The sequence below is a fragment of the Petaurus breviceps genome, unplaced genomic scaffold (assembly GCF_028583685.1).
Source record: "Petaurus breviceps papuanus isolate PSGF00001 unplaced genomic scaffold, PetGlider_PUasm1.0 90847, whole genome shotgun sequence".
NCBI lineage: Eukaryota > Metazoa > Chordata > Mammalia > Diprotodontia > Petauridae > Petaurus > Petaurus breviceps.
The window spans coordinates 11,454,137-11,467,301 of record NW_027187360.1 but is presented as its reverse complement, the minus strand read 5'-3'; the positions used below and the strand labels follow the sequence as shown (position 1 = coordinate 11,467,301).

Below are 13,165 nucleotides of genomic sequence, written 5' to 3'. Positions count from 1 at the left end.
TGGTTTGTTGTTGTTTTATCACCCTTAGGGATAGCCTTTTAAAATAGGGTTCCTGTCTTCCTCCTTTCTAAGTTATTTCCTCTCTAGTTTCTTGTCATTTCCTCCTTTGTCATCTTGACTCCAAAATTACCGTATTATTACAGCAGCTTCTTCCCCATTCTATTATCATTTAGCTCACCCTTCTCTGAAATTTTATTTATCAGTCTTTCTCAGTTTTGTTTCTGTGTGAACACTTGGAGAGTCTAAGACAAAAACATATTTAGATTATTAAGGTTAGAGAAGAGAAATAACTATTTTTAAATCACTCCAGTATTACAAAAGATCAATGGTACCATTAGCATGAATACTCACAGTCCCTTCCCACCATCCTAGCCTAACCAAATGAATTGAATTGAATTCAACTCAATAAGCATTTACTGGACTACTACTATGTGCTACACAATAGGGATGTAGGGACAGAAAAGAAAGAGACTCTTCCCTCAAAGGGCCAACATTCTATTTAGCCTATATTTCTCTATCTTGTTTATAAAGACATCTTGAGAGGCTTCTTCAGATTAGGATGGATAGACAGTAGGAGACCAATGGATTCTTAGTTATTTCATCATTTCCTAAGTTCTCATCAACGTGAACACTCTCTCTATCAGTATAGATTGCAATCCTTCAAGCCTTCTCATATTGTCCAATTCTTGTCTGTCTTTCCTCTTTTTCTTGTAATGTTGGTGGATGCCAAAGCAGTACTTGGGCGGTCTAGCTCTTTCCTTCTTGTTCTATGATGGGCTCACTTCCTTTTTGAGGATTATTGTCCTTTTTAAAAAATAAATGATTTATTTAAAAAAATTTTTGAGTTACAGTTTTCTCCTTCCCTCCAGACTTGCCTCCATCCATTGAGAAGGGAATCTTTTTATCATCTATATATTTGAAGTCATGCTAAAGAGTTTCACATTAGCCATGCTCTTGTCCAGGCTAGGAAGACAGGGTACTCCTGGGCCTGATCCCACCATTTATGGGTATGGGATCTTTGACTTGCTCCACTGCTCCTCTTTCAAGTTTAGGTAACTTAGTGGTTGCCCTAATAGCTCAGAGATCACCATACTGATGCCAAACGTAGCTCAGACACTTGGTTGGCTTGGCTCATTACAACTCAGAACTCAGAATTCAAGAGATCAATCAGCCTCAGGCTCCTGGGATTACAGGCATGAGCCACACTGCAAATCCCCCTCCCCACCTCCCACCCACTATGTCACTTCTTAAGCATATGGATGGTTGATATGCAGATGGTAGAAGGTTGTCAAATCTTCCCTTTCATTGAGAACTGGGTTAAGAGCTCAAATTATCAAGAAAGAGCCTGCATGTAGGTAGAAAGAAGAACTTCCTGATGCTGGTGGATGTGAAAAAAGCAACAGTTGATCTGAGAAAGATCTAGGGTCTCTCATGAACTGCAAGTTAAATGAATCAACAGTGTCATATGACATCCAAGAAAGTAAGTAGCTTTAGAATGCATTAAAAGAGGCAGATTATTGAGAAACCAAGGAGGTGATAGTCCTTATTTTTTTTTTAAAGCAATTGGGGTTAAGTAACTTGCTCAAGGTTACATGGCCAGTTATTTCTGGGTGTGGTGCTAAGTATCTGAGCCTGGATTCAATCCCCAGGTCATCCCGACACTGGGGCCGGTGCTCTTGCTGAGCCACCTGGCCACTCCAGTGATAGTCCTTCTGTACTCAACCCTGGCCAATTCACATTTAGAGTATCGTGTTCTGTTATGGATACCACAATTTATGAAACTCAGTGATAAACTGAAGAGAACCCAGAGGTGGACAAACGGAATACAAAGGGCCCTACATTCATATCATATGAGATTTTGCAAAGGAACCGGGGGCATTTACTTTGTAGTAGAGAACACAATAGGAATGGGGAAACTGTCTTTGGACATTTGAAGGGCTATCCTTGGGATACTTGGGATACATCCCCAAAGACCAGAAATAGGAACAGTGGACAAAAATCAAAGCCAGAACAATGATGTAGAAGAAAAAAATTCCCAATAATCAGAGATATTCAAAAGAAGAATGGGCTAACCCAGGAGGTTTCCCTTTTGGTCTTCTAGTAAAGACTTGTAGACGATTTGTTGAGTATCTTGTAAAGGGGATACTTATTCAAGCTAGAGTAGGCCTAGGTGGCCTTTAAGGTCCCTTCTAATTCTGAGACTCTGATTCTGTGTGAAGTAGGCCCTTTAAGGTTTTCCTCCCATGGCAACACTGATGGGGTTGAGCAGTCACAAATAAGATGGCCAACTAGGATATGCTGGAACCAAGTGAAGCTGACTGGTTCATAGTGGAGTCAAACCAATGACATTGGTCTCTGCACAAACCTCTAATAAACAGTCCAAATACAACTGATGGACAAGCAAGAAGTGGGACAATTTTCAGAACTCCACATCAGGACAACCAGTGTTCAGATCAAAAGGGAGGGATACTGTCACATCAGAGTCAGGCCAAAACTGGGGACTCAGAGAAGTATTAGACTCTCAGACATTTAAGGAACAGGAAGTGCTGCTGAAGTTGCACATTTTTCCACAAAGGGTTGCAGAAGCTCAACCATTGTCCCCTGTTCCATCCCTATGACTTTTTTTTCCCATCACAGCCCCTCCTATTCAAATATGTTCCTGTTCTGCAAAATGCCTTCAAGCTCATTGATTTCATGGCATGACCATTCAAATTTGGTCTGCTAAAGTGTGTAGTTCTGTTTCCTACACATATAACAATGACTTCAAGACAAAAACATCACTCTAACCTCTAAGAGGATAACATGGGATCACTGTTTCTTTTCCCTCCTAAGTCTTATTTTCTCTTTTTTAAAAAAGATAATTTGAAAAATGCTTTCCTTATCACCTCACGGGATGCTATAGGTATCTGTAGAATGACAGCATCATTTCTTGTGCACAGATAAAACTCCTGAAGTTCACCCCTAAAGGAAACTCTAAAGCCAACATAGAGCCCCTAAAGGAAGAGAAATGTTTGATACCATCTTGACTTCTCTTTACTCTGACCAAATTTTAAATACTCTGAAGTCCTGTGGATTCTATCTCTGCACTCTTTCTCATAACTACCTCCTCTTTTCCCTTCCCACTGTCACCACCCCAGAACAGTCCTTTATTATCTCTTGGCTAGATTAGTATAGTAACCTCTTAACTGGTTTCTCCACTTCCCAGAGTCTCCTTTCCCTAATCCAGAATACACATCACTACTAGGTCTAATCATGTCACTTCTATGCTTAAGAAACCTTCAATGGACCCTCATGAGTTAAAGTAAAGTCTAAACTCCTTAGCCCTTCAGAGCATGGCTCCAAACTACCCTTCCAATATTATCATCATGCTTCTGTCTAACCCTATGCTTTAGTCAAACCAAGCTCCCCTACCCACCTGTTCTGAAATTTATCTCCATGTTTTTCTTTATGCTTACAATGCTGTTCTTTCTTTTCATTTCCACGTTGAATTTCTATTCATCATTTAAGGTTCAGTTCTAACTCTCCCTCTCTTTTTTTTCTGCATTTTGGAGGGCAATTGGGGTTAAGTGACTTTCCCAAGGTCACATGACTAGTTTTTGTGCTAAGTGTCTGAGGCCAGATTTGAACTTAAGTTCTCCTGACTCCAGGGCTGGTGCTCTATTCACTGTGTCACCTTGCTGCCCCTAATTCTTTCTCTTTCATGAATCACCCCAGAAGCCTCAGCAAGAGGTAATCTCTGATTTCTCATACTTTTTTTTAACCTCTTGATGGTGCTAATTCTACTTTATTATATTCATTTATGTAAAGGATTTATTTCCCTACTCTATTTTAAGTTCCTTGAGGGTTGGAACTACATCTTATTTATTTTTGAACCTCCCCCAGTAGCCAAGTTCAGGGCATTGCACACAGTAGGTACTCCTTAAATGTTGAATTAACAAAGCATTTGGTTTGGTTTTTCATTTCAAGCCTTTGCTTTGACTTTCTGTCTCTTATCGTCCAGGGAGCATACAATAGTAATTGAGTACATACTAGGAGGGAAACTGTACAGGGATGAGAGGACACAGTTTGCCTATTTTACCAGAAGACCCAAGACAAAGATTCACCAGAGATGCATTGATCAAGACATCCTGTGGTCAGCCAACGTCCAAAAGAGCATAAGAGAGAAACTTGTTAGCAGGGAGGTCTGAGACAAACTCTAAACAACATCTGAGAAAGATTTAGGTTTGAATAAGCATTTGAATTTGAAGCAATTTATCAAGGAGGAATTAGCAGATCAAAGGCAAATACCAGAAGTATGATTTAGAAGAGAGTTCTGACTAAATCAGGGTCCTGGTATGAAGTACTCAGTCATCAAGAAACAGATAAGCTACCTTCAGAATCAAAGACAGGGGTTACTGATCTTTGACAACCATTGTGATTTATCTCACTCATTCTGATGATGGTATGTTGTTACCCTTTGAGTATTCCTTCACTATGCCTCTCAAATCTGACCTGAATCAAGACTTTGTAATTTAGTAGGCCCTGTGGACACAGCCTCTCTCCATGGGTATAAACACCATTCTTTCCTTAGTGTTGATAAAATACCATAAGGCCATTTGCTTTTTGGCTGGGGTTGAATGTGAAATAAGATACTCATCTTTTTTTTTTTTTTTAAGCAATCGGGGTTAAGTAACTTGCTCAAGGTTACACGGCCAGTTATTTCTGGGTGTGGTGCTGAGTATCTGAGCCCGGATTTGATCCAGGGCATCCCAACACTGGAGCCGGTGCTCTTACTCGCTGAGCCACCTGGCCGCCCCTAAGCAATTGGGGTTAAGTAACTTGCTCAAGGTTACACAGCCAGGTGTTTCTGGGTAGGTGCTAAGTGTCTGAGCCTGGGATTCGATCTCCAGGTCTTCTCAACACTGGAGCCGGTGCTCTTACTCGCTGTGCTACCTGGCCGCCCCTAAGATACTCATCTTAAGACAGAAATATTTGTTACGTCAGTTCTGTGTCCAGGAGGCACATCCTATTTAAAAATTCAATGAAGACAAAACAAAAAGGAACAAACCATTTAAGTGCTGACTATATGCAAGATACTGTGCCATAAGCATACCAGTTTAAAAACTCCAGAAAATAACCCAGGATAGCACACATTTTTCTTCATGTAATATAGATTATGGGGAAAATTATTTGAAGATGGTTTTAATGGAAGAGAGGAAAGTGTCCTAGAAATCCTTATCCTTTTGTGGAAGCAGTCTTGTGCATTCTCCTGGTAGAGACAATCTTCTCTACAATGGAGTAAGTGTTGACCAGAGCTGAGCTGGTTGAGGATGAGTATAGCATAATATAGTACAGTATAATAACCCCTGCCTTCACCATTTCAGGAAGGACTAGGAACTAGGCATCTGTTCTTCTACCCCTTACTTCCAAACCTTTTGCTTATGACTCTACCCAGAATCCCTTTAATTCTGATAGCCTGACCAGCCCAGAGTTTCCTTTTCTGACCACCATTTCCTGTTCCCTCCTACCCATCTATGTCAGTTTTATCTATCTGGTATTTCCCTATCTCATTCTTCTCTACCCTTCCATTGTGGAGCCCCTCTGGACCCTCTATTCTATCGTCAGAAAACTGCTCTTCATAGTAAGCCTGTCTTCAATGCAAGAAATTGCTTACTTGCTCTCTCTCTCTCTGTAAACAAATAAATATATTGAGAGAGATGTGTGTGTATAGTAACATATAAAGACATACATATATATAGTAATAGACACATTTTCTCTTTACTTGTACATCTACATGTTGTGTTTCTCACATTAGGGTCATGTTGGGCCTGTGTCCTCCTCCCAAGAAATTACTATATGTGTGTATGTATATGTGCATATATCATGTATATATTATGTATGTATATGTATTATGTACATCTATGAATTATGCATATGTATCATATTAATATGTGTGAGTATATTATATGCATATATAGTATTTATAGAATTTTCCTATTTACTTGTATATGTACATGTTGTGTTCCTTAATAGAAGGAAGGTCTCTTGAGGCCAGGACTATTTCATGTTTTGTCTTTGTATTCCCAGCACCTAACATAGTACCTGGTACATAGTAAGTATTAATAAGTGTCTGTTGAATTGAATAAAATCAACCTTAGTAGAAATAGGGAAATATATTATTATTTTCTTTTTCTACATTAAAGCCAAACCAGAAAGCACAACATGTAGAAATTATTTTAAGGTAATGACATTCTTTTATCTTTTGCAGTCGTAAGGAGGTTTAAAAACATGTTTTATGCTTCCTATACTAATATCGAGAGAAATGATTATTCATAATCAACGATGTGGGGAGATCCAGAGTTCTCCACCCTTTTCCTCACATTCTAATTTCAAGGCTCAGTAGGACAAAATTTATGATAGTAGATAGGATTAACATTCTCAATCTTGTTCAGACCCCAACCAACCTTACAAGGAATTTAATCTAAGGTGGGGAAGCCCATTTTACTCTACACAGGTATGAGTGAAGATAAATTCTTCTATTAGATTGCCCAAGGCTGGCCAATTAGGAGTAAATGACATAATCAAAGTTATATTCCTCCAGCCCCTCATTAGAATAGGTCCACTCTAATTGTAATATTCATTCTTACCAATTATTAACCAATCAGAGTTGATTGCCATCCTCAGGAACACCCACTCTTCCAAGTGAGTCCACTGTCATGAGTCATCTTTGGTCCAAGAAAGACAGCCAAATAACTATTCCTTTTATTAACAAAATGCTAGCTTTATTAATAAATGATTAATTACCCAGAAATTATATCTCTCAAACTTTTTAAACCTCACAGTATCTACTCAAATACAGTTTTTCTTTGTTTATTAATTTGTTCCCATTAATATTTGTTCTACTTTTTGATCTGTAATTTATCCTTCCTCTTTGTGAGGAACTGTTTAGCAGTCTTCACCAGAAGTGAAGATTTTAGTAACCAATTTCTAAGTCATCTCTTTTCAGATTATCCTTTATTACTACATAGGAAGGCACCACATTTTCAAGTAGCCCATACAAGGCAACAGCTTCACTGCCTTCACATCTATGAACCAATATCCAACTCTTTACAATCCTCCTCCCCCAAAGAATATGCATCTACTTTCAGATGATATCTGGGTGTAGGTACTCCAAAAATGAATAGCCCTTAATCCATACCTATTATGGTGCACCAGTCATCTAATAACTGCAGAATAAGGGTGAATATTCACTCCTAAATACACATAACAAAGCATAATTATACAATATTCCCTAGGCTTGGGCTTATGGTTCACTCCTATCTTGGTACTTACAAAGTTGCTGTCTCATACGACCATTCTTGTTGTTGAGTCATTTCAGTCATGTCCAACTCTTTTTCTCTATTTTGGGGTTTTCTTGGCAAGGATATTGGAGTGGTTTGCTATTTCCTTCTCTAGCTCGTTTTATAGACAAGGAGCTAAGGCAAATAGGGTTAAGTGACTTATGCAGGGTACACAGCTAGCAAGCATCTGAGGCTGGATTTGAACTCATGAAAATGAATCTTCCCAATTCCAAGCCCAGGGCTCTATGCACTGTGCCACCTAGCTGCCCCTAATCCACACATCAATGAATGATCCTGGATTTGCCCCCAAAATGGAGTACTGGTGTGAGAGTATCACTTCTTAGCAGGATATCCAGATACAATTTTATGGAGACTTTTGCAAAGTCTTTATGCCATGCCTCTCATTCAGGGGAACACTGTGAACTTCACCGTCTTATTCATCTTTAAAATCTCTCTAGCTTTTCCCTTCCCCCAGTAATGGTCTGGTAAATGTTTAATAAGTAGTTCTTTGAAAAAGAAATATATACATGATATACTTCAAAATTTAATTGGCATTATTACTTCCTTTTTTTGGAGGGGCAATTGGGGTTGACTTGCCCAAGGTCACACAACTAGTAAGTGTTAAGTGTCTGAGTTTGGATTTGAACTCAGGTCTACCTCCAGGGCTGGTGCTCTATTCTCTGTGCCACCTAGGTGCCCTGAATTATTACTTCCTTAAAGCAATTATTTAGGCAGGTACTTTTTCCCATCATTTTCTTAAGTCTAAATAATGAGCAAAACAGTAAATCAAGCCCCCATTTGTAGCATTTGCTGATTTCTGAGATGTAAATGCTCACACTGAAAATTTAACAATTGGCTCTTGGGAGCCTGCTTGAGCTGATTCCAGAACACTCTAAGAAATCCTGGGACCTTTTGTATGACAGTTATTCTTATTTTGCTTCTCCCTAAAAGGCTCTTGGCTCCCCTTGTAAGCTCTCAGGCTTATAAAGGAAATACACAGAAAAGATTTTATTTAAACAGCACAATACAAAAACAGGATTTAGACCTTGGCCCATAATCCGGAGTACTACAAGTCCCATTACTCACCAGAAGCTATATAGTTCATCTGACTGACACTAATACTGCTTGTAGTCAGGAGCAAGAGTTAATCTTCACTCCTGGGCCTGCTCTCTTGCTGTAATTCAGTGCTAATGAAGGCTAAGGTCTGGGGTTGCCTGTTTGTCATGGGTCTATACTTCATCACATCTTGGTTCTAGTCTTTCTTCTGTTCCTTGGTTCCCCAAGTGCTATGGTTCCAGTCTTCTTGTCCCCTCTTCCCTCTTTCTTCTACCACCAGCTCATCATCCTTATTTAATGAAGGCTTTTCCCTTTTTCTCATATGGTTGCTATGGTCTTCATTAAAGGTCTCTCCCCATGTCTCCACCTAGTACAGGAACTTCTTCCCTCTGGAGGGCCACATAGAGCTATTAGTTTTCTGCAGCTTGGTATCTCCATCTCATTTGGACATTTCTCCATCTTTCTCTAACTCTATGTAATATCGTTGTCATATTTCAGCAGCTCTTCTTTTGTGTCTGTGTCCTGGGAGTCTCCTGCATGAGCAGGGAGAGGCTTACTTGACTTCTTGGCCCATGCCTATTACACAAACACTTGAAGGATCACTACTATTTGGGTAATTGGGGTAGTCATGAGGTGTTTGCTTGTGATTTACATAAATAAGGCTAACGTAGATTAAACTTCTATCTGTTCGTGCTTGTAAGAATAAATGTAAAGTGCTATTGTATTATTTCTTCTATATGCTCTTGTAAGAATTTAAAACACTTCATATGGTTGTCATCCTGTTTCAAATTCTTAATTAGAACAGACACAAAACTGAAATTGTGGAAAGTTTAAAAAAAACTTCAGCTGTGAGCTTCCCTTTCTGTTAAGTATGAGTAATATCCTCTCTGTAGCTATGACAATTTTTCAAATAGTTATTTATTTCAGTTAAAAATCACAAAAGTTCAAGGTTGCCAGGGGTCTACCTTCTCACTTTACAGACAGGAAACCTAACAACTGTGCAAGAGTATTCTGATTTTATTCATAGAGATTTGCATATAGTAGCATATAGAAAGAAATATAAATTTTGAAGACCCACCAAAAGTTACCTAAATTATCCAAGAAACAGAGAAATGAAAATTAAGACAATCTTAAGATATCACTTTATGTCTACTTTAATGTCAAAAATAACCCCAGAAGTGGTAAATCAATGTTGGCAGGGCTACAGGGAAACAGATTCTAATACATTTTTAAAAATAAAATAAAAACTAATGAATTATTAATGTGAATGCTGACTGTGGTAAACATTTTGAAGAGCATTCTAGTAATATGTAACATGATCTAATCAACTGATCATAACTTTAGACCTAATGATTCCATAGAGAAACAACACAACAGAGACAACCTAGCATCAGAAAGACCTGGAATTAAGACTTGAGTCTGACACAGACTGTGACCCTGAACAAGTCACTTTACTTCTTAGTGCCACTTCCCCTCAGACAACTAACTCCTAAGACTAAGTTGCAGAGATGGAACAGAGTTAAATTGGGAGGAGTTTCCTCACCTGGGAGTTCCCTACTCCACTGAAATCAGAGGTCCAGCCCCTAGTACCCATCTTTAAAAATGGCATAGAAAGTAAATAAGAACCTATTGATGCAATCATCTCTGCTTCTCTACATGTAAGAAGAAAAAATTAGAAACATCTATGTTTATGTTTAGAGAATGGTAGACTCAATTGTGACATTTATATTATGGAATATTATGGTACTACCAAAAAAAGATAAATATGAAGCACAGGAGAAAATATGCAAAGACCTTTATAAAGGAATGCAGAGTAAAATGATCAGAATCTTCTAACACATAACTTTTGAAGAAAGCAGCATGGCACTGTGGTTAGAGGAATGGGTTCTATATACATGAATATAACACATATATGCACATATGTACATAGGGTGTATGCAGTTATATATGAAGCAATGTGCCATAATGGACAGAGAGTTGGTCTCAGAGTCAGGAAAACCTAGATCCAAGTCCTATCTCTGAAATATGCTGGCTGTACTCCTGGTAAAGTCACTTAATTTCACAGTGCCCCATGCTGCAGTCTAAGCTTGAAAGTTGCAGAATGATCACAGATCTGCATTGGTGGAGGCACTTTTCTTCACCAGGAAGGAGTTCCCTACAATAGTAAAATAGGTCCAAATATAAACATACACACACATACTCCCCCCACATACACACTTACGTACATGCATATATTTGAGAGCCAGTTGTAGCAGAGTAGCAGTCTAGCAATTGAACCCAGAACAATAGCATTTTTTGTTGTTCATTTGCTTCTGGTTTGTTATGTGTTGAAGGTTCACATAAAATTTTACATGTTTGTTTTCATCAATTGTTACTAAAAATGTATTGACTAATAATTTATAAATGATTACATTTAGAATAAAAATTAAAACAAGCAGTGTACTGAATCATGAATTACAGCTTTTGAAGCTATTGGTCAATAAATAAGTATTTATTAAGCATATACTATGTCCTCAGCATTGGGTTAGGTGTTGTCAGGGATAAAAAAAAAGTAGAACAATGACTGATATTTATCTCTCACTTAAAGATTTACGATGCATGTTACACTGGGTGTCCCAAGAGTCAGGGTTTAAAACTGACTAAAGACTTTTTGGACACCTTGTATCTGTGATCTCATTTTAATCATGACAGCACCCCCATTATCCCACTCCAGTGAATTAAAGTACTATAATTATAATTATCCCAGTGTTATAAATGAAGACACTGAGGCTCAGAGAGGCAGAGCAATTTTCCCATAGTTATGCACTTCATGTCAGAGAAGGGATTCGAACCCAGCTATTCCAGACTGTAAATCTAGTTCACTTTCCAAACAATCAAACTAACATTTATACAGTGCTTACTATGTGCTTGGCATTGTGCTAAGCACTTTACAATTATTATCTCATTAGATTCTCACAGCAACCCTTCGCGATAGGTGCTATTATTATTCTCATTTTACAGATGAAGAAACTGAGGCAAATGGAGGTTAAGTGACTACATCAGATTAACTGTTTTTGGTCTTACCTCTCAACAAATTTACAATTCGACATAGGACCAGTTAGTAATTGTTGAACTGAGTTACTGGCTTTAGGTGAAATAAAAGTTCAGTAGAAGGTGGAGGGTGGGGGCGGGGAAGTATCTGGAATAGTTATTCCTGAAAGTCCGAGTGAAATTCTAGGCAAACTTAGTAGCTTATCATACCTGGGAGCACAGTGCCGGGTACACAGCGGAAGGTGGATTGCCAAAGAGAAATGCAATTGTTCCTGTTACCCTACATACAGCTGAGAGGGAAGGATTCCCCTAGCCCTTCATTACTTCACGTAATTTCTCTGGACTGAATCACTAACAAAGCATTGCATAGCACAGGTATCCCCCACATTAAGTAAAAACAGATGGTCTTAATTAGCCGAACTGTGAGGCAAACCGTGACTCACCCCGACTCCACTAGAGCATTTGTATCTCTTCTGTGGTAAAGAATGAATGATTACATTTCGCCAAATTACAAGTACCTATGTCCGGTTCAAAGGACTCTGTGCTTTCTTTTTCCTCTTCCCCATCTAAATAATTGGGTGTCGCTTACCTCTGGAGATTCGTTCATGATGCCGGTTCCTTTCAGGTTTGTCATGCCGAACAGTGTAGTAGGACAGACAGTCACAGTGGCGTAAAAAGGAGGATGGATGATTAGGCAATGTCAGTTCTCAAAAGTACGCTGTCAGCTGACAACACAGGAAGGTGGTGAAAGGAGACTCCTAAAAGGCAATATTTCTAGAATGGCTTTTCAGTGGAAAATGAAGTGGATGTGTATGAACCCCTAAATGTGACCTCTCAGTCTTCACTGACTTTCCGTCTACAGAGACTGCCTGAGTCTGTGTGCCGGTCTCATACTTGCTTCATAAAACCACACTCATGAAAAGGGAAAAAAAAAAGCCACCCAACTGTTCTATAGAAGTTCCTATTTCAGATAATTCAGTGAAGAATGCTATAGGCTCTGGATTTTGCATGCCGAAGTCTGATAGGTGTACACTAGGGTGAGGTGAATCAGACTTCTTCAAACTTTCTCCGCTGAAAAGGGGAAAAAAGGTTAACTTGCAAGCTTTCAACATTTAAAATCCTTTTCATTATCAAAGAGCTGGATGAGATAATATAGGTAAAGTGCTTTGCAAAAATTAAAGCACTTCATGATACTTCCTTAATGTTACTGCCGTCTCTCTGACAATCCTCTCCAAATTACTTTTGTACAGAGTTGTTTGCATGTGTTCATCTTAACACATGCTGTCTCGCTCATTACCACTATAATAAGCTCCTAGATAGCAAGGACTGCCTTTTGCCTTTATTTGTATCCCCAGTGTTTAGCTTAGTACCTGGCACATAGTAGTTAATTAATAAATGTAGTTGACAGATGTTAATTATATCATCATCATTGTTGTCATCAGATCAAGGAAGTGGTCCTGAGTTCTTAAAGGCTATGGAATAATTTGGGAAGGTCTTATTGTACCAGAAAAGCTTTGGATATGGGCTTTGTGAGTCTGGTGTGTCCAACTCTGAGCCCACTTAAATGCAAGAAGGTTTGTTGGTAGAAGGTTGGCCATTACATGATTTTTCTTTTTTTTAGCCATGGCAGTCCATGGCTAAAAACCATCTGTCTCTTTTCCACTTCTATAGTGAGAGTGATGAAGTGGTGGAAAGAGAGCAGAAGGTACTCAAGTTGTATGATTCTTAGACCATTTCCCAAAAAAACATTGAGCTGACAC

The 13,165-nt window shown here is 38.7% G+C and overlaps 1 protein-coding gene across 1 annotated transcript in view; it reads right to left on the bottom strand.

Moving 5' to 3' along the window:
* Nucleotides 1-12,306, bottom strand: part of CASS4 (Cas scaffold protein family member 4) — a 57,281-nt gene extending 44,975 nt beyond the window's left edge. Inside the window, exon 1 of the mRNA XM_069072445.1 lies at nucleotides 11,995-12,306. Within this exon, the coding sequence (XP_068928546.1) occupies nucleotides 11,995-12,039 (45 nt within the window). The 5' untranslated portion in view covers nucleotides 12,040-12,306. The remainder of the gene's footprint in view (nucleotides 1-11,994) is intronic.
* Nucleotides 12,307-13,165: the final 859 nt, after the last annotated feature.